General features: G+C 39.0%; 1 protein-coding gene across 19 annotated transcripts in view; it reads right to left on the bottom strand.

Annotated features, from left to right (window-relative positions):
* The window catches only part of ptprk (protein tyrosine phosphatase, receptor type K), a 113,181-nt gene that overhangs the window by 86,344 nt on the left and 3,829 nt on the right, over positions 1-23,008 (bottom strand). For 18 of the 19 annotated variants that reach the window (XM_020714719.2, XM_023953255.1, XM_020714723.2 and 15 more), the window contains exon 2: positions 20,462-20,485. The exons of the other annotated variant lie outside the window; for it this stretch is intronic. In XM_020714719.2, the coding sequence (XP_020570378.1) occupies positions 20,462-20,485 (24 nt within the window). The remainder of the gene's footprint in view (positions 1-20,461; positions 20,486-23,008) is intronic. 19 annotated transcript variants of the gene reach the window in all.

Raw genomic sequence — 23,008 nt, 5'->3', positions numbered from 1 at the left:
TGTAGTTTCCGACTCGATCGGAATCAGATGTTGTATCTCGATCAATTATCTAATATTTATGATTAGCTCTACATATTTCAAGCTTATGATTAGCGATAAATACTCTTCTGGAAGTGTGCATATCATGAACGGATTCCGATGTTTTATTGACGTAAAACGTAGCAGAATACGGCACTAATTTAAGCAAAAGGGGCTCAAAAACAGTTCGGTAAAGTCAGCAAAACCTGCAGGCTAAATAACTCTTAAGAAACGTTTTTAACTGACAGCAGGTGTCTCTTGCGTTTTGTCTGAATTTATATAACGACCTATAAAGGCATTTCAATAGAAAGAAAATGTTTTTCTTTTCAATAAGAATTGCGGTCTCCATGCCGCCCACTGAAAGGTGGCTGCCAAGGGACCGTCTACAAAATGCAAGCTCTGGGAAAAAGTGATTGAAGAAAGCCATATTCTCTCCAAAATAATAAAACTAATAAATTACATCAAATTTATGCAAAAACAATAATTTAAAAAATAGCATTCATTTTTAAGAATTTTTAATGAAAATATAACTATTAAATAATTCTGAAGATACTAAGGCATTTCTGAACTTTCTCATAAATATTCATCACCTATTTTTACTAGTTTGACTGTTCAAGACACTTTACAGACGTGCTCTGTGTTAAAAGATAAAAGGCTCCTAAAATAAAAGATAGGGGGAAAACCTGAATCTGTACATTCAATTTGTTTTTTTTTCAAAGTAACAAAAGTGTGGGATGGGTCTCCCAATCCCAATTAGTATATCCCTAGTTTGATCACATGACCACGGCAGACCGCCTCTTAGAAAACACGTTTTAGTGTGTAGTTGTGCCTTCTTGACAGGGACAGAGTTCAACACAGTTGGGCCTAAATGTGTGTGTGTGTTTTCATGTGTGCTATGCCAACGGCACTGTGTAAAATCCACTCAAAAAAACAACTTGAAGGGGGAAAAAACTGCGTTATTGGACTGAAGATGTAGCTACGAGCGTCGTTGTATTGTTTCTGTGTGTTGCCCTGAGGGGACTTTGTTAGACTTTCTGTGCATTTCTGTGTGTGTCAAGAGTGGATTGCTTCATTACTGGACGGACATGAAAGTGGGAAAGAGAACGAGACCCCACCACTCAGCCCACAAACACACACAAAATGCAAGAAAAGTCTTGTAAATATCTAAACAGGCATACCACAAAATGCACCTTTATCATCCTTCCCTGAATTCACCTGATTTAGATGCACAAAGGCAGCATTTTATTAAGTGGAAGCAGGGAGTTCAATCATTTTAAAGATAGCAAAGAGAGATTATTGATTTTTAACCATCTTTGTGGGCTATTAGTTTTTTGTTTTGTTTAAATACTAAAACAAATATTAAATATTTAGTTAACACTATGTACACAAATTGCAACCATAGTACAATGCAAATATTTGCATAATAATAATAATAATTATTATTATCAATAATTAATTTAAAGACCCAGTGCCCTATAAATAATGGTTTTGGTGTTTTGAACATGGTCTTGTGCCATACTTCAGATCATGAAGGTCATAAATAAAGAAAATTAAGCTTAAAATGACATTTTGGACTATTTCTTTATTCAAATTGTTGTGAATCAAGAGGAGAGGAAAAAAATCCTGTTTGAAAAAGAGCGTATTTGTAATGTATCTCAAGCTCCCTGCTCAGGTTTGCAACGGGGAAGGGAAGGGGGGTCAGGGTTGGTCGGGGTGGTCTGAGCCAATTGTCCCACCCACAACTTGGAGCTAAATTTCTAGTAAACTACAGCTGCTCTCCAGAACTATGGCCTAGGAAATGACCCGTTTTCTTCGGTTTGGGTAAAAACATCATAACCATAATTAAGAGACCACTGGGAACGTTTTCAAAATAAAACAAAAGATGATCGGAGTGGATCTATGAGAAAGCGTTCTCTTTACCTGGCTTTGCAGAGCGTGATTTTACCATCACGTGCTAAAATAAACCGGTCCTTGCAGTGTTTCATCAATTATCTTTCCACCGTCAGCAGAGTTTTTGAATGCTCAAAAAACGTCCACTTTGCATTTAGCTGCTCTTTCATTGCAACCCAGATGGTTGGTGTGTTTCTTCTCACACTGATTTTTGGAATATTAAATGGGTAAATCTGTCACTAACAGCAGAAAGGCAGAATTGAGTACGTTCCTCTATAAATAGTGGGGCTGATTTCATTATAGATAAATCCGATTTATCTATTCAATCTCACTTTTTTCTGTCCGTCTGTACTCTTCCATCTCTCTTCCCCACTTTTTTTTGGAGCTTTCCAATTCCTTTTTTTTTTTTTTTAAAAACTCTGACTTTCTCCATTTCGATCTTTTCCTGTATCAGCTTTGCCATCTGTGTAATATAATAAATATGCACACAGATGAGGAGGAGGAGGAGGGAAAGGAAGAAAGGAGGAGAAGGTACTGAAGAGAAACCAGGAGGCCAAAAGGGGAGAGTACGAACAAAAAAATAAAAACAGAAGCTTTGTTTAAAAGATGAGTCTACCCGAGCAGTCACAACAAATTCATCTCTGGTTGGTTCCATTCTCTCTTTTTCCTCTCTAGCTCTCACTTTGATACAAGCCGGCCTCAGTAATACAATAAAGAAGTTGGCTCAGCTCGGCATGCATGAATGTGTGTGTGTGTGTGTTTGGAGGCTAGACGACACCTCTTACTCCCTACTCTCTGTCTCATCATTGCAGCTGTTCCGCAGAGGTGTGTTTCAATATATCACCCTGTCACATGCACACGCATGCACACAGAAACCGTCCCTGCTTAATAAGCGCTATTCAGAGCTCCTGGGTTTACAGAAGCTGAAACTGCACTCCTGCACAAAAACCCCAGCCTCTCCAACTTTTCTTCTGCCCTTCCTCGCTTCTTTTTATTCTCCTCCCCTTTCAGCTTTTTCTTTTCTCTCTGCTATTGTGTGTGTTTTCGAAGTGGTGAGTGTTATTCAGCTAAAAATTAATTACAATTTAGCTGCTAACTTAAACTGCTATAAAGAAAAAATCAACAGACTTATCTTATCTTCAAAGTCCAGCCCTTCTTGTGGATTTTAACCATTTCTTACCCAAACAGGGTCAGAAAGTGAGCACGCCCACACATGGGAACCTGACAGAGGAAGTGTCCTTCAGTATTGATTTGCAGCTAAAGCTGCTCAGAAGTGGCTTCAGGAAGATGAAGAGTGTAATGCAGCAGTAACCAGCCCCCAGGCCGCAGACCGGTGCCTATTTCATTTATAATCTTATTCTGAAGAAAGTTTTATTTTGAAAAGCTACTGGATTCTCTCCACCACATCCGACTTATTCTCAACGTATGTCACGTTGGGCAGTAACATGTCAGAAATGCATCCCCTGACTTTCTTAAAGTGGCTGCCGATTGAAACACTAAAACTAGCAAAGTTGACAAAAAAAAAAAAAAACATATTTAAAAAGACCAATTGAGGAAACAGAAGAATCACTTCAAAATAAAATAAATTTGCATTTAACAGTCAAAAACCAGGCGTCTTTACTCTAAATCTGGAGTCAATGTGTCAGTTGTTGCCAAACACCAACAGCTGTCTAGTGTTACAAGGATGCAGCTTTTAAAGTTGCTTAGATTGTGGATTCATGTTTAATATTAAATTTAAAAAATTAAGTTTTAGGGACTTTTTTTTATTGTTGCACCTTAAAATGTGACTTTTTTCGCTTCCACTTAAAGGAAAATCTAGATGACATTTTATTGGTTCCACCACAAAATCTAGCGTACAAATAAAGTTTAAAGCAGGTGAAGATATTTTACAGATTATGATATAAACTTCCCCCTTAAAAGTTAAGGGAAACTGAAGGCAATAAAGAAATGCATCAGATGCTCATTTTGGCTTTGTCTGTGAAAATATTTGGACATTAAAGTGGTCCACGGCCCACGTTGGGGACCACTGCTTTAATGGACTGAACCAGTCCGTAAACCCAAAGGTGACTTCACCTCAGGATGAAAACGACCTTATGTCTACTGATGCATAAATAGGAGAGGTAACAACACCTGAGCAAAATCAAAACATTTTTAAATAAGTTCCATCAACAGCAAATCAATAAAAACAATTGATGTCACTTTTTAAAGATTGCTGCTCTTCATTAGTCAGGTAGAACCGGGAAGAGGAACATCATTTCAGCTTAAATATTGTGCTCCAATTAGATTGACAAAAATATGTTTTCAATATTTACATCCTGCTTATCACCTGGTCTGTGCTTTACCGCAGAAATGTGCTTTGAAATTTGAGGAATCACATAGTGGTCCGCTGATTTTCAAACATGAAGCAGGCCGGGGCGACCGGGGAAAGTGAGGGAGCTTGTAGAGAAAAGTGGACACCTGGATGAGTCCTGAGGCTCTGCAGGAAGGACGGAGAAATCAAGGAGGGTGGATGGGTACGAGGGTGGGCACTTTCTCTCAGCTGTTCCGCCATATGGGCGTGTGTGTGTGTGTGTGTGTGTGTGTGTGTGTGCGTGCTACATATGCGCATTAATGCTGGAGGAGATGAGCGGGGGGGGGTCATACCAGATGGACACACACAAATGACAGATTCCGCCCACTAGCATGGTGTAACCAGAGTTCAGCAGTTGTCCTGCCTGCATTCATATAATTCATATTCATATAATATTACTTTTCTAAAGCAAAAAAAAAAAAAAAAACATTTTTGTTCTAAAATTTTTGACTTCACCATAGGAAGAATGTATTTTTTCTTCATAAAAGTAGTTTTTCAACTGAAAAAAAAAAGACTAATCTCGAATTTTAAAGATGATTTTTTTAACCCTTTAACACCAGATCTGACCATTTATGCAATTAATGTAATTCCCACAGATTCTGACACAATCGTGCTGCATCTCAGTGCAAAGCTGAGAAAAAATAAAAAATAAATAAATAAAATAAAATAAATAAAAAAAACCTGCATTTGTTCATGTCACAATAAGTCAGTTTAAGTTAATTGTGTAAACCCTTTACTACTGTAAAGTATTGCTTATCAGCGCAAAGAAATGTTATTTTTGCATTGATTTACATGGATCGCACAAACAACTCACTATTGTAAAGTGTCGCATATCAGTGCAAAGTTACTTTTCTTCACATCAATTTTTGTTGATTCCAGAAACACTTTTTTTTGCTGTTAAGTATCATGTTTTGGTGCAACGCTTCATAATTCTGCTGGAATTACATTAATTGCGTAAACAAGTTACGGTTGTTCAAAAAAGTGAAGACTGGAGATTTAACTCCAGTCTTCAAGTTGATGACGTTGGAATAAAAAAAAAAGTTAGTTTTCTTTGTTTCCTGTCTAACAAAATGTCATTTTAGAGCTGAAAGCAAGAGTCTAATCAGAGTCATGCTGGTATACCTCTAAATGACACTTTGCTAATAAGAACACTGACATTTCTGCCTTCTCTAAGTGCTCTTGAGCAAGTCAAAATTTTCTGTTTAAACTGGAGCTGATCTGCAGTGGTGGAGCGTGACCATCTTAGGATGAAAACGCTGCAGACTAAAGACAGATCTGGATCTGCTTGGGAGTGAAAGATAAATAAACGAACAGTGGCTCATCCGTCTTCCATAGTTTATTATTGATGAAGACATTCAACTGGCCTTTAGAACAGCGGGGAGCTCTGCTTCATAGCAGGGTTAACCCAGACCTGTTAGACTGGGAAAATTGTGTCTGTTGAACCCAACCTCTCAACACACAGAAACACTTACAAGAAAAAAAGAAAAAAGTAGACACACACTCTTAAGATCACACAGCAAACAGATCAAACTCCTTATCCATCCCTCATCCCTGTTATCTAGTGAAATCACTCACTGAGTGAAGGTCTGCGGGCAACAGTCTACGGTTAAAGCCGACTCAATTCATCCCTTAATTGAAGCACAAATGTACAAAATCATGGGAGTGTGATGCTCTGCTGGAGCAATTACACCAATCGAAACACTCGGCATATTAAATGAACGCGGAGATTAAAATCCTTTAGCGGAGGAACTACTTTTATTACTTTAGTGACGACGATGGCCGCATCTCTGCAGCATTCCATCCAGAGAAGAAGCCAGGAGGATAAATATAGAATAAACCTGACCATGTTTACAACACAAAGCTAGTTGATAAGTGTTTTAATTGCCTTTTCTCACAGACTCACAAGCCTGAAACAAACTGACGGGATTATTATTTTTTTCCCATCCTAACTTTACACACACAGAATAAACACACCGCAGGGGGGCTGAGTGGACCCTGCGTACCAGCATGCATCGGTGCTACTAGGCAGGGGATTCTGTCAGCAGCACAGCAAATGTCAGCACGCATCATCAGTGGCCGTGGCAACTAATTAAGTCCTGCCTGTCAGGCCTGTGGACGGCGTGGAAACACATACGAACGGACAAACACATTCCTGTAATTAACTACCTGTCATAAATACAGTCTAGCACAAACACACCAAATCAATGCTACTGTATCTGCCAGAAGGCTTCAGCGTGCGGCGCGTTACTCACGAGGACTCACCAGTCATTAGTCACACGCAAAGTTGAATCCCGTCAGAGAATTACTCACTTCAGTTGATGCTTCTTTAGAACATTTTCATGATCTTTCCTTAATAGTGTGATTATATAAAACGTCCACAAAGAGTCCATAGCTGTGATTCAACCAACACTGTCACAAAGAACATTGTAAGTGCAAAAACATTTAAACAAAATACTAATTTCCTGGTAAGCACATGTTTAAAAGCATGCCAGACAACTTATAAAGCAGCACAACTTAAGTGACAAAAGCCCAATATAGTGCTGGAACTGAAAGAATGCATTTATCTGCCTGGCAATTGAAGCGCTGGAATTAAAAATGTAATTGAATGCATCTTGATCCAGTTTGAAGGACAGCCATCATTCAGCTGCTGCTGAGGCTTTCTCTGAAGAAAGGCTTCGGTTATTCTGACATTGAAATGCGGTTCACCGACGGCCAGGCCGGCGCGTCAAGTAACATCAATTTGTAAACGCAATCAGTGTCTCAACTGGAAATTATTAAAGGGGGTTTTGTTTAAAATGTGTTTCATAGATTAATAATATTTTTGACGAATAAAATAACTGAAAGTGAAAAAAAAATGCTGAAAGGTCGATTTTAAAATGAATTCTCTCTGCAGTTTTGTTTTAGTTTTATCGATTAACCTCCAAGTGAACATAGTAACGACCATTTTTAATGTCATAAGTTAGAGCTCCGTCTCCCCCTTTGGTCGTCGGCGGAAACTATCTAAAGACTTCTAACACACTACATGTCCCAGCAACCCTTCTAGCATCACCTAGAATTATAAACTCTTTGACGTATCGTAACTATTCAATCACGATCAACATGAATCAGCTGATTCTGACAGCATGTTTTCATATCAGCTTTTCCCTGATAAGCTACACATTACTACCTAAAGCTCCAGAGTTAAAGGGTTAAATACGTTTTTTTTCGGCTTATTATGAAGCCGTGTGCCCTTTAATGTTTAAAAACCATCACATTGATCATATTAATTTCTAAAATCACTCAATCTTTTATAATCACCGCCTATTAATTACTATAATTGATCAAATTCATCCTACTTTGTCATAAGTTTACACAACCTAAACACCATCAAATCCAATTGTAGTGGTTTATTTTCTCCACACACATCAGAAACAACGAGTCTCTGCATTCTATGTCACCACATTAGGCTGTGCCGCAGGTTCACTAAGTAAAAACTAGAGTCTGTGTGTGTGTGTGTGAGGGGGGGGGGGGGGGGGGGGGGGTTATACAATCAGTAATAAGGTGTGACTACTTTGTTTGTGAATGTTGACTAATCAGAGTAACGAGCAGCGGGATATAGAACCAAAAAGACTTTAAAGAGAAGTGTAAAAAATAAGGAGAGCAGCCACTTTTTATTTTCGTAGCAGCTAAATTCACTTAAAAATGCAGCATTTTTTATTAATAATGTAAGTAACCAGCTCAGTGGCCTTGTGGTGGAGTGTCTGCCCTGTGACTGGAAGGTCGTGAGTTCAAATCCAGGCCGAGTCATACCAAAGGCTCTAAAACTGTGTGACAGATAATAGGACTTTAACTTTTTCAAGTACCGTAGTATAAGTTAGTATTCGAAATCTCAAGCTCCATTTTCTGTTAAAATTCAGATATTTGGGAAAAACTAGCATAGAAACATTCCTTTCGTCTAAAGATTTAGAGTGCAGTCCAGAGACATATTTATATTTTAAATTAATTATTTCAATTTTGGTTCTGCATGATAAAAATAATGTTTTTTTCTAAAATAAGTGGCCAAATGAATTATAAAGTAGAGATGTGGGCTTTCCAAAGTGGACTAACTGTGTGATTTGATGCAGCTGAATGCTCCATTTAATCGTCTTGGTTAAAGGGAAACAGATTCGGCCTGAAGACGAGGAATGCCAAAGACAAACAGGCTGATTTCAGAGAAGAAACCCAACAATCTGTGCACAACGTTCTAGCCACTTAGCTATGTAAACACGCGCAACTGCACAAAAACGCACAAGGAAAACAAAAGGTCCAGTTTGGGGGAGGTGATCGTTTCATGTCCCAACTATTAGATCAAAAGTGGATGGCTTCATTTATGGACATCATTTTAAAGTTGAAGTAGCTTCATTAAACACAACAACGCAGAGCAGGTTATGGAGTTAAAACAAAAAATGACACAAGACCTGCATGGTATCAAACTTTCACTGCCTCCGCCCCCCACCTCCTCTGTCTCCTCCTGTTATCAGCAGACATGGGAGACGTTGGGAATGAACTTTTCCAGCTGCAACAGTTTGTTGGGTCAGTCTGCTCTCCAGTTTCTTATCACACTTCAAACAGCTCTTGCCTTTTTCTCACACACCCCGCTCCGTATCGCTTACTCCCGTTCAGTTCTGCTCCATTTCATGAAGGATTATACTTTGACGGACACACAGCTGTCTGCAGAAGAAACTTGGTTCCATTTACCGCCTAATGACATCATTTAGTCCCAGCCAGCATCTTTACATTGAGTCACAAAGATCAGTTCATTACTTAACACTGGTTAACCTTTTAATACTGGAGTGTTTGCATTCTTTCCGCTACTGTAACTCTTCAACTATTAATGCAATTGACATAATTCCAGCGGATTCAATGGGATTTTGGGTTATACAAATAAAATTGAATTAAAATGAATGGAATTGACTTTTTCGTCCAAAATGAGATGCCAAAAGGGAACAACAACTTTGTCAGGTGTATACAGCCAATCAGAAGCTGCAGAGAAAAGGGTGGTTTTAAAAAAAAGAACAAAGAACAGCTTCCCTTTAACATAGAGAGCATTTAAAAAGCTTGAATAATTACTGATGTACAGCAAAAACCCAACTGAAAATCAACCAATTGTTCCCACAATAATCATTTTTGTACCAATGAGCTGCTCTGTGGGCCTTAAAAGAAAGCAGTCTCACAGTTGGTATACGCCAGGACTCTAGTCAAATGGAAAAACCCTGTGATTTTGTGATTCATTTTCTGCAGTGCATGGCAACTAAATCAGATTAACTAATCATATAAATTTATTTATGACCCTTTCCTTTTTTCTGCTATAAACTTCAAAGAAAGAGCAAATGTAACTTTTACAAGGTTTAAGAGACCTAAATAAGTATAAAATAGATCTAAAATGCTTACTCTATTGAGGAACTAAACTGCAAATGGCAAAGCAAAACAGATTTTTAATTATAGAAGTTGTAAAAACAAAGCAAAGCCTCATCAGAAAAGCCAGTTTAACTAAATGACAAAGTCAGCCAAAAGCTAAAGCCCACTCTTCACGCTTTTCTGTCAGAATTTGGCCGTCTAAGTTGATACTGCGAGTGGGCGGAGGCTCTCCGCTCCTCTGAGATGTGTTGGTTGAAAGCAGCATTAGGCGGATTTTTTTTTCTTTTTTCCCTGACAAACGAGGCAATATGAACATCGTGACTCATCTTATGGGAAATTCCAGGAGAAGCTCTGCGCGGCGCAGCGTGTGTTGTGTAAGCTTGACCCACAAATATTAAATATAGAGAATCTATTTATTGAGATGGGCATAATTAAAAATCAGGTTAACCCAGGAGATTTGCTGGTTCCAAGTTTTTGTTTAAACTCACAGAAAATTCAGTCCCACGTACCTCTAAAAAAAAAAAAAAAAGCTTTAGATGTTTTATTTTAGGCAAATTAAACAAAAACTCAGACGGATTATCTGCCAGGACCTGAAATAGACTTCAGCACAATTGAATAAAATATTAAAACGCCAGTCTATCCTGAACTAAAGCAGAGATTTTCTTTCAAACAAAACAAAAGAATTTGAAAGAAATGCAGTATAAATTTATCATATTTATTAATCATTGTTTTCTTACAGACCCACTCTGATGAAAATTGTGTTCTTATGGCATTTTTCTGATGATGGGCGACATGAATCAAAAGAAATAACGCTCAAAATTGCATTTCTCAGCATTTCTTTATACATTTTTGGAATCAGGAGAAGATTTTAAAAAATGCCGTTTGAAAAATTATTTGTGACGTAAAAAATATGCAGGGATCACAAGCTCCCTGCAACTGGGAGGGGAAGAGGGGGCGGAGTTGCTCCACACCAACAGTTTCACCCACAACTCAGAGGTGAATTTCTAATGAAGTCTTGCCGCTCTGCAGAAACTAAGTCCTAGAGGGTTTTTAAATTTTTATTAATTTTGGTTTTAACAGTAATTAAAAAAACACTGAGAACGCTTTTAAATTAGCACAAAAGAGGATCAGAGTGGGACATTATGGGCAAAAAGTAGATTTTGTATTTGTTTTTGATGTAAGAATTTATAGTTCCTAAATAAATTTGACCTTTGTTTACTTTAAATCACCTATTATGGTAAAAAAAAGTTTCTTATAACTTAACAAAAATAGTTTCACATTAGAAATGAATAGATTGACATCTATCCAAACCATGTTGAAGTTGATCAAATTTACCGTTTTTGTGATTTTACAACATGGTAAAGTTTTTCTCCTCAGAACAAGCTCAGGTTCTTGTCTTTACGCTTGGTTCTGCTCACCTGCAGCTTTGACTGTCTTCACTTTTCTCTTTAATAATCTAGAATGATCAAGGACATAAAGAGATTCCTCTCATGGAGTAGACAAAGAAAAGAATCCTAAATAGAGGCACACTTGCAGCCTTCTTGTGTTTTTTTAAACCTTCCACATCAGAATACCTTCCTCCTAATCTCTTGTCTTCCCTTAAGCCTCTTTATCTACTTTTTGGACCGCTAACGTTTGTTCAGGGTGTTACTTGACTGTGCCTCAGGCTGTAACACACACACACACACATGTACACACATGTACACCGATGTAGATTTGCAAGCAAACACACAACAGAACACCGAGTGGAAGATATATGCACCTAGTCGAGCGTGGTAAAGTGGAGGTGGTTAGTGTGAGGCCAAAGTGAGGGGAAAGTGTGACTAACTGAAACCACATGTGGCTGCCTCGCACACTCTCCATCCAGAGGTATGCGGGTCTCTTAAGTGCGGGTAAATGAGTGTGTGTAAGGGGGGGAGGTGTGACAGATCGCAAAGTTTAGACGAAGAGGCAGGGCGAGCTCATGGCTGGAGTGCAACACTGATTCATCCAGGGAGCAGTTGTGTTGAGCAGACATGCATGAGCGGCCCCCGCTGAGATTATGGTCTTACCGACGATCACAGCGCCGCCGCAACAAGTCGCTGCAAGAGCAGACCTGCATTTGCAGGCTAACGGCACGCAGCACAAGTTCAAATGTTTGACCAGGAAATCACCACCAACAGCAAATCTAGCTGCTGAGAAAGAGAACTGTATAGTTTTCTCTTAAATACTCAAAATTATTATTTTATTTAAAATCACATTTTAGATGCTTTTAACATGTTCTTGTGCCATTCTTTTTTGACCATAGAGGACATACATAAAGAAAATTAAGCTTAGCTTAAATATGCATTTCTTTAATCAAATTGTTCTGAATCAGGAGCAGATGAAAAATAATATATCATTTGTGATGCACAAGCATTTGGCAAACAGAAACAATAGCTTCTGAGAGGTTGTGTACTTTTTAACCTAAACAGTCTTGGCTCAAAAGATTTCCAACCTGTATTTAACAGCACACAGTTTGTTCTGAAATATGAAATAACACTACTAGACAAAGTGTTGCTGTGTGTTAAGGTGGTATTGTGTGCATGTGTGCGAGTCTGTCCTTGACTGTGAGTGTAAGAGACAGTTTATGTCACGAGGAGGTATCGCTGTATCTGCGTCCTCCAAGCAGACAGCTCGCTTTGCTCGCACACTCGGAACACACCAAACCTCTTTTTTCCATTTACCTTTGGCTCTACACGGACGCAGCGAGGGCTAACCTGGCCTGAAAGTGGACGAGGACGCTCCCATCAGCACCTAAATGAATGAATGCAGGCTGAGCGGGGCGCAGAACGCCAACAAAAAAGCTTTCTAGAAAGTTAAGGAGGGATGGTGAGACAGAGGGAACGAGAACGAATGGGACTTTCAGATGAGTGGAGGGGTTGAGGCAGCAGGCAAACAATTTACTGAACAGACACATCTGTACAGAGGTTTTGTGCTGAAACCTGCTGATTTTTTTCTTTTTACAAGCAGCAGATGGCTTGAATTTATCGCATCTTTAGCCTTTACGTCTGACAGTGGCGTGTTACACTCAACAGTTTTTATTGTTTGAGCTGCACTTTTGTGTCACTCCAACTTTTAATATCTGCGTTTTACACACTTTTACTCTGTAATAGGAAACTTCCAGTCTGGACGGAGAAATCCTATGCCAGCTTTTGTTGTTGCGGGGTTGGGAAAAAGGGGGGAAGGGAGATCCGAGGAAAAGGGGCTTTAGAGTTAAACACAGAGGGGCAGGAGGAGGACAAGACAGGAGCAGAGGGGTAGATGGGAAGGGGGGAGGGGTTGTGTTACTGTGTTTAGGTTAGTGGGTCATAAATTCCAAGAGAGGGACCGATTTGAAGTGGAGGGGGTAAACTAACCAACTGTTAGGAGAGTTAGGGTTTTTTATTTGGACTCGGAATTCATCTTAATTAGCTAAATGTGCTCGGCTCCAGTAGACAATGTGGAGTTTACTTAGTGTCAATATCACAGAGGAGTGAGATGTCGGTCTCCAAGTGTGCATACCTTCACACAAAAGTACTATTCCATCTGGCGGCTTTGTCAGTTAAAACTGTGCCTGTTCTCCTTTGCTATTGTTCTTGTTTTAGGTGTTCAATGCTTGTGTGTCTGTAAGGACGGACAGTCACCATTATCTGACTGTAGGGTGGCGCAATAAGGAATACTTGTCTTGTGCGATATTAGTGACTAATATTGTCAAAATGACTTGCGATACATCGAACAAATGGCAAAACAAAAACCAACTAATGCGTCATTTCCATGTCACTTCAACAGCTTTATTTAAATAAAAGTCAACACGACTTCAATTATATGGAAGTTATTTTAAATAGGAGACATGTAAGAACTTGTTTGTAGGGGAAATACACCAAATTATCTACATTTCTGGTAGTACTGTGTTCCCTCGTTTATTGCAGGGGTAATGTTCTAAAAATGACCCACGATAGGTGGAATCCGCAAACATTTTCACATTTTTCTCGAGGACACACCACAAGGTTTGTCCATTTGACGGGATTTGCACCACTACGTCATTCTGCACCAAGCCTCTCTCTACTGTAGGTGGCAGACCTACAGTACAGTGGAGAAAAAAGAAGATTGTCCTGTGTGAACACCATGGTCTAAATGAGAGTTCGAGAACCTGCGTTTAGATCGTTCTTAAACATGCTAAACTTGGCCAGTGTGTGTCTGTAGCTTCAAAGTTCAAACCCTGATAGTAAAATAAGTCCAGTATTATAGAATGAACACAAAAATCTACTAGCAATCGAACATTTATGTAAATATCGCAAAACTAAACACATTCTGAACAGGAGACATGGCACAGACAAGAATGACTGACAAGGTCAGGAGCCAATCCGGACCCAGAATGTGGTGCGGCGTACAAAAAAAAGCATGCAAAACTTCACTGAAAAAAATCTGCAAAACAGCAAAAGGTGAACCATTTTATAGCAAAGGAATCACTGTACAGTAGGCCTGCACAATATACCGCAAATTTATCGTTATCGCAATATCAAGCTGTGCAATATGCATATCGCAAAAGACAGCAAATTTGCAATAAATGGTTACCTTAGATGAGGCCAAACAATCTTATGGCAGCTTGAAGTGTTTAATGGATTGAAAGAATCCCTTTCTGCATTTGACCAATCAGATGGACCCCTTCACGTTGTTAACTACTCGGATGGCGCCCTATTATGTTGTATGTTTGCCTCCTGCGTCAACAAGGGTCATTTGTAGTATAATTTTTAAGCTGTTGTAATGGAATGGGAATAATATTTTTGGTTGTTTTGCTAATTTTTTATATACCGCAAAAATTATATCGTTATCGCAATATTAATCACTGATATCGCATATCGCGAGTTTTCTTCATATCATGCAGCACTACTGTACAGGCAACATGACTATATACAAGAACAATGTAGGAAGTGTGAACCTTTTTTTTTTGAGTGTGTAAACATTTATGGCAACATCATAGTTTACGTCTTTTGTGATACACGTATTGCACAGACTGAAATCACAATTACAATACATTTCCAATGTGTGTGTGCAGCTCTACTGGAAAGAGAACTCAAACATCTTTTACCCAAGCAGTCAAACAAAGGTTCTGGGTTTCTCAAGACTAGATTTAGTGCTCCTGAGGAGAGTGTCTCCAGGACATCATCTCTCAGTAGGTGTTCTACCACTACCATCTATGGAGGCCATGGAAAAACTACTGTTTAGCTTCATGAATGGAATGATTTAAATCTTCCTAGCCGTCTCTCTGGAGAAATATATGAGGGTGGGAATGAGGTTCTTCTCAGCTTTAGCTGTTAGTGGTAAACTTTGGTTCAATTTGGACTTAAACCACTAAAACACTGACTCCATTTGCGGAGTACTTAAGAAAAAAAAAACCTTTGATATAACACTCCGAAGCCAAGCCTGAGCAAATAATAGTTTTTGGCTGCTTCGCTCTTTATAAGACGCCATGAAAATCCTCTACAGTGCGAAAAGTCCAAGGACAGAAAATTTTCTGCCATCGAGAGTTTAGCTGAAGATGAAAAACATCCTTCAAGATCTGTTATTGTGGAATGAAGGGATCACAGCGGAAGACTTGAAAGCTAAAAGACTAACTCTTTAAGAGGCCCACTTGATGAGAAAGACTCAAATCTCAGCCGTTTGTGGCTACTTTTCGTCAGCACATCACAGGGTTGGCAGACTTTCCGAACCAGACGGAAATTTCTGGAAACTTCTGTAAATATATTTAAATGTACATGGCCGTCTAACAAGAAACAAATACGTCTCTTTCATCTGTAAATGACTTATATTTATTTATCTATTGTTAAAAACTACAGACTAGAAGAATATATAATCTCAATAAAAAAACATCCTCTTTAGCAACATTTAAATTCACATTTCAAGATAAATCAAGTTCCACTTTTAGGGGTTGCTTTTTTTCCTATTAATATTTATTAGTTGCTAAAATACAATTACAATTACTGTTATAATAATTTCAATTGTTTATAGATTACTGTACTTCAAAAATTGAAAGTCAATTTAAAAATGGTAAATTGAAGAAGGCTTCTTTGTGGTATTTTTTGGTTAATTACTTCATTTCCATTCCCGCCTAAGAGCTTATTGCCTTAATCTTACATCATAAACTACTTAAATAATACATGTGATTTAATAGATATTCACAAAGTACAACATTTCCTGCTTCTCTTAACAGTTTAGCATTTATTAATCCGGATTGTTAATATTTACTGTTCGTTGTATGGAGTAAACATGAATATAGTTTAGGAGGATAAAAACCTTCGACATGCCCCCCACCCCCCATTTTTTGGGGGGTGACTTTTAGACTCAAAGGCCGAATCCAAATTCACCCCTTACCCTTCTGGCTTCTTCCTACCCCTCCAATTGTAGGGGCATTTGGAAATGTAGCAGAGTCTGAACTTGTTTTTTTTTTTTAAGGGATAGCCATAGTGACTTGGGCCTTAGTATCCCTCCGCCACGAGGGTGGAGAAATGCATTTCTTCACGTAGGTGTGCTCTGACGCACAGAAGTTGTCATTTAAATGTAAGTACTGGATTTTTGTTTTACCATGACTTTTGATGTTGTCATGTATTTTCTGAGCGCTGGCTAACGCAGCTCACCGGCGACTATTCATGACATCATCGAGGGGTAGTGTCATCTGCATTTGAAGACACTAGTTTTTTCCATAACTCTCTGGGGGGGGCTTAATTTAGAGGTGGGGGAAGAATTTGGATTTAGCCAAAAAAATAAAAATAAATAGTTTGAAAAGCAAAATTACTTTATTAGGGAAATGTGCAGGCAGTTCTTACAGAGCTACATTAAAAGCCCTATTAAAATGATTAACCATCTGGGATGGTGGGATTGGGCAGCACTCTCTTAACTTCCTCCACACATGGTGTGACATTGTGGGTGGAATTTAAGGGGCCCAAAAAGTGAGATGCCAGTATTCCCAGGTGAAGCCAGAGAGCACCGGGAACAAGCAGCAGATGAATCAGAAATCCAAGGATATGACTTTATTACAGAGAACACTTCAGACTTCAAGGTTGAGCAGGACCTGCCAGAAAACTGACAGAGAGACAGACAACATGTAAATGTCTGTCTGCAGACACCCACACACCACCTGTCTATTAGGGTGAGTGAGTGTAGGTGCATGTGTGCGATCACTGTCAGGCAAGCCATGTGTTTGCAGTCACTGGCAGTAAGGAGGGACTCGCACAAGCTGGCAGGCCGACTAAACCACAGATTAGGGTGGCAGACAGACAGCTTTCACACAAAAAAGAAAAAAAGTAAAATACCTCGGTGCAACATCATTTAGAGCAAAAAGATAGCATAGTAATATCTGCTCTAAGATTTAAACCTCTGCTCACACAGAGGCGGAGACCCAGCGGTGTGGCGATTTGGAGATACATGGTCGGGGATGGAGATGATAATCTTAATGGACTGGTCATCTATCTGTAAGCTGCTGATTCGCGCAGAGATGCCCGCCACACGCACAAACACACAAGCAGAACAGAGTGTATAAATATCTCGCCAGCTTTCTGATCTGAAATCAGCTTACAAAGCATGGGGAGAGTTATTGGAAAGGAACTCAAGAACTGTGAAAAAAAAGTGTTTCTTTTAATGGGAAGATATCCACACAGCAGCTTTATGACTAAAATGAAAGGTTCTTCTGGAGTTTATTGTGAAACAACACTCAGGAAAAAGTTCTCCCTCATAGAGTATGCATGTGTTGTTTAGGGCTTCCCTGTAATGCGTGTCTGGAGATAAATATCTTTAAAACAAGACTAATGGAAAATACTTCAGCCAGTGTCCTCAGCTGATACAGGGGTTACATACTGATGGAGCCAACACTCGTGAAAAAAGTACCTAAAAAACTGTTTTAGTGGGTTTAGTGTGCAAGTGCAATTAAGATTTAACAAAAAAAATAAAAGCAGGAGTCGTAACTTTGATATAAAAATGAAACTATTCTGCCTCAGTCATGGTTTAGTTTAGAGAGAGATGACGAAAAGTCAAAGAAAATCACTTTTTTCACATTTTTTGAAACAACTTAGTGTATTTTTGTGCTGTTATAATGTGCTAACAGCGTAGAGATGGAACTGCAAATGCTGTAAAAGCAAGAATTCTTCTCAGTGGAAAAAATGAAAAATCCATTCAACACATTTGCATCTCACCTACTTCTCCTCTTTCCTGTCGCTCGCAAAATGCCTATAGAAAGAATGTGCATGGACTTATTTCTCTCTACGGACTCCCCAAGTGGTCTACCACCTTGATGCTAAGATTTGTCCGTTTTTCTCCTGCAGACAGCTCGCATCCCACCTGCAAGGCCAGTTGTAACTAAAGGCCGTGTCACTCAGCCACTACGTACATTTCGCACAGATAAAAAAATTGGTCATCCATGAACATACAGGGGAAAAGTGAGAAAACTTGAGGTCTTTGGGTGAAATTTACACAGATGTATCACGAATGAACCACGTTAAAACCACAGAAGAAGTAGGAATAAACCACCCAAAGAACACGTAAATCAATTATGTACATTCAGTGAACACAGCCAGTGTTATTAGACCTGATCACAAAACCCAAACTAAATGATGAGTGCCATGAAAAGACAAACTAACTTGTGTCATTTTTACATAAAATACTTCTATTCTGCTGGCAGACTAGTACTTATGCATGTTTTTTTTTTATACATGACACAATGTTTATGGTTTTTAACAAATGTTCATGCATCGTTCATGTGCCGTCGCTGCTCTGTCTATTCATGAAAACAGCACAAAACTGTGAGGCAAACCTTTTCTGGAGGGCCGCTGAGGGTTTTAGAACCCTGATGGTTCCCGTCTGGTTTCAGAAAAAATAAAAATCAATGCACCTCTAAAGCACCCATCACCTGACGCACTTCAGTACCTTTTTCTCTGGAAATATCTTATGTGGGACATTTTGTTAATATAACTCATGTTGTTCCACTTAGTTTTTTTTTTTCATTTTCCTTAATATTATTTGTGCTACTGAGTCTGAGAGCTGATGTCAAACTCATGAGAACCAATCAGAACGACTTACTGTAGTTTAAATGTCCAAAACCTCCCAGTTGGATGTTGGCCCATGTTACTGTTAAACGTATGATGCCACATTTGAACACATTTTACTTTCACTTTGTTTACAGTTCTTTGACTAGACTCATTTTTGTTTAGTTCTCTGCACTAGCATGCTGATCTTGTACCTTTTTAAATTGTCCCCAGGGGACTAATATCATGTATTGGATTATTATAGCAGCAAGTTTTCCTGTAAGGGTTTATATGGGACTCTAGAAGAGAATCAGGCAGTAAATGTGGGCAGCTATGCTCTTCTTAATCACAGTCACATTTTTTTAGTCCTTCTCATTTTTCTTTACATTTCCAACTTTTTGGGGAAAAAATGAAAATGGAATTCAGAAGAAAAAAAAAATTAGGTTAAATGTAATACAGGGACTTAATGACATGATCCAACCTGCATCCAATCTTTGTATTTAAATAAATCACTGAAGGTTTTTACAAGTTTCTACTTCAGTTTCTATTCTTAGTTTTTGTTTTAGTCATGTTTCATTACATTTGGGGATCAGGAGTGCATTTGGTGTATTTTATTATGTCATTTTTAATTGTTTTCTAGCACTTTGCACTACTCTTTACCAGAAAAGTGCTTTAATTTGAAAGTAGAGCTTTCGGAAGAAATGTCCCTCCTCTCCTTTGAATGCACTTCTCTTTTTCAATCAGCTCAAAAACGTCAGAATGGTTCTTTTTTGTGGGTCATCCTTCTTCTGTCGCATTGTTTTATTTTTGGGATGTTTATTCGGATCAAAGAATTTGAAGTCTTTTCTGGAATTCTAACTTTCAGCTTCTCATGAACAAGGAAACCAAACCGAAACAAAACGAAACCCTGTTGTTGTTCAAAAAGCCCAAATGTCTCACCAGCTTTAAAAATCTTCTGCTGCTGGTTTGTTACGGTTAATTTAAGGTCATTTGTGATCATTTCGTTTAGGGATAAAACATTTTTAGCTCTTTCTTTGGTGCCTCATTAAGCTCTGACCAAAAAAAAAAAAAAAAAAAGAATTCCAAGCAGTGGCATTTATTTCGTTTCAACTTCCTGGAGTTTCATTGGTTTTGCATAAAGCAAAGTATGAACTCAGTTTGTCACCAGAGGCCTAATCTTCAAATCAAACATTTTCAGTTTTTCCGCAACATGAAGGTGTCAGAGATGATGATTCCATACTGCAGGGCAGTTTTTTTTATTTCTCACAGGATGGGACCATTAGTCAAATGAATCCAGGGTTTTAATTGCAAAGAATAAAAATGAAAAAGATCTTCTAGAAGAACAAAGTTTCCCGAGCTGCTTTGATGCAGGAAGGGCTCAGCTCCACAAACAGCACCTGGAAACTTCAAACCTGCCGACAGCTGCCTGACTACGCAGACGCGCCAACACAGGAAGACAAACAACACACAGATTAACCGAGAGTCCGACTGGAAGAGCCACAAAGAGAAGTAACAGCAAACTGCTGACTGGGTCCCTCAAATATTTATTCAGTTCGATTCAAGTTTGTCCTTGTGTGAATCCTCTTCATGGGCCAAACTCAAATTTGCAAAAAACATCAAGTTTCGTTTTGGATCTAATCTAACAGTGAAAGTTGTGATTTAAGATGGAAATGACGTGTTTCTGCAGACGTTTGCAAGCAGAGCTAATGATCTCTACATGGATGGTTTGGAAACTAAAAGATGGGATGATGGGGGAGGATGTTCTCATGACGATGGGGGTGACACACGGAGCTGTCAGCCCTTCAGAACTCACCCTTTTCGGCTCGGCCCAAGTGAGCTGCATCCAATAGAAGCAGAGCACAGAATAACAAAACAGAATTAGATTGGAAAGAAAGAGAGAAGGCAAAAGTTCTCAAATGCAACAAAGACCGTCCCTCCTTTACATGCAACATTTACACACAGGTACTGTGTCTCTAAAGCAGGGGTCTCCAAATATATTTCTACCAAGATGATTAGAAATGTCTCCATTTTTCCCAGCGTTCATTCCCATTTACATGCAGCTCGTCTGGAGGAGTCTCTTGGCATATTTGACAGACAGTTGTTTCGTACTTCACTGAAAAAATTCTGTACATTTCCACTGATCCTGGAAGCGGTGGTCTGCGCTGTTGACGTTCCCTTTTTCATTCACAGTTGACATTTTGGGAATGAGCTAAAAGGTGTCACAGAAGGGTCGCAAGACAGTGCTGCCCCAGGTTTACAATGGCTCACAACCCAATTTAGCCAATCACAATTGAGAAGTCAAAAACAGTTTTAAAAAGTGCTGGAGGCTGGATATTATTGATTTTTTTTAGGAAAAGAGTCAATGGAAACTTAAACATGGGCCACATTTGGCCCACAGGCCATACTTTGGACATGTCTGCTCTTAAGGGATTTATAAAGACCTATTCGTATTTTTGAAAAATATATATCAAAGCAAGAACGTTAGAGAAGGCAACTGCGCCATGAAAACACAAACCTTCCCACTCTGATCGTCTCTTGATCTATTGTAAAAGCCTTCCCAGCTGACTTTTGATTATGATTTAGCCATTTTTAGCCAAAATCCAAAAAACATATTGCTTACTAGGACATAGTTCCTGCAGGAGTTTATTAGAAATTCACCTCTGAGTTGATGGCGGGACCGTTAGCATGGAACAACACCGCCACCTTTCCCATCATAATCTTCGTCACCGATAGGCTGTTTTGCAAACGGCATGTTTTCGTCTGGTCCTGATTCATAACCATTTGACAAAAGAAACTACTAATTCTTCATTTTCTTCATAAATTTCCTCCATTGTCAGTCAAATGCCACAAAAACATGTTAAGAACACCAACAACAGGATTTTAATCAAAGTGGGTCACTAACCTTTATCCAGTGACCTCTGTTTCAACGAACTCTGGCCTTTTTTCTTCCAGTTACCCCCACAGACTCACACATTTCCTCCACACGTCATTACCAGCACCAACCACACACCTCAAATCTTTCTGTGCAAAGGCAAAAAATGTGCGTGCTCTGAAATTAATCAATCAGCTATGAGTGTTGATTACTTAATCCGTCATTAGTTACCATGTGTGTGTGAGGGTGTGTGTGTGTCTGTGTGTGTGTGAGCGTGAAGCCGCCTCAGACAGACAGCTGTGACCAAAACCTAACAGGGCAGAGCAGAGATTGATGACACTGAAGTGGTTTCATCATTTTTCAGTGGGTGGGATGTTTTGGGGATTGGGGATTTGTTTGGGAAGCTCGGCTTTTCTTCATTTTCAAAGAACTCCATCACGTCCTGAGTTCACTTCACGCAGACAGATGATTTGGAGGAATTGTGCAGCACAATCTAACCAGATGTTCCAGTCTTTAACTGCTCCGATGATCAGAGTCTGAGCTCATTAAAAAACTGCTTTAGCATTCATTTCATTCAGTTTTGTTTATATAGCCCAAAATTACAACACAGTTGTCTCAACGGGCTTCAGTAATCGTAAAAAAACTTAAAATCAGTTATAAATATTGGAGTTTTAAGTCTCGATTCTACATTTTTTTTTCTTAGAAACTGTTACTGATTCTCTACAAAATGTCACAAATAAATAAATGAGCATCCTTTTTTTTGCCTCCAGTCTCCCATAACTTCTGAAGGTTTCGCTCTGTAAGACATCTTCAGCTGCTTTAAACTTTATTCGTACTCTTGATTTTGTGTAGAAACCATTAAATTGTGATACAGGCTTTCCTTTAACCCACAACTTGCAAAGTGGAAGCTAAAAACTTGGACGCCAACGTCAGCATCAGCTGACTTGAGAGAAAATGGTCACTGCAGCTGGTATTTTCTAATCGTAAATGTGAATCCAACTTTATTGGCAGCATCTTTGTGACATGAGACAGCCGGATGCTGAATATCATGCATTTTTATTATGCTGGGTAGGAACAGCTGTCGTAATAAATCCCTATTTGGTGTAAAGACTTTGGACTTTGTCTGTTCAATGCAGATTTCTTTGACTTTAAAGTGGAAAGCTCTTCTTCTTTGTCCTCATTGGCTGCTTTCTGCGAAAAAGAAACTTCCTTTTGGTCAACTTTGCTAGCTTGGAGGGTTTCAATTGAGCGGTTTGCAGCCACTTTAAGTAAGTATGGGATGGTTTTTTGACATGTGACCCCGCGACTTGCATCAGCATTGAGTCGGATGTGGTGGAGAATCCAGTAGTTTTTCAAAATCAAACTTCCTTTAGAATCCGATTATAAACAAACCAGAGAAAATGAAGGGGCAGTTTTTCTGTCTCACGGACCAGCAGCGGTCAGTGGCCGTGGGTTTGGGATTACTGCATCAAAGCACAAGCCAATCGT

Source organism: Oryzias latipes, chromosome 24 (assembly GCF_002234675.1).
Source record: "Oryzias latipes chromosome 24, ASM223467v1".
Lineage (NCBI taxonomy): Eukaryota > Metazoa > Chordata > Actinopteri > Beloniformes > Adrianichthyidae > Oryzias > Oryzias latipes.
The sequence above is the reverse complement of the archived record's forward strand: the minus strand, read 5'-3'. Positions and strand labels throughout refer to the sequence as shown.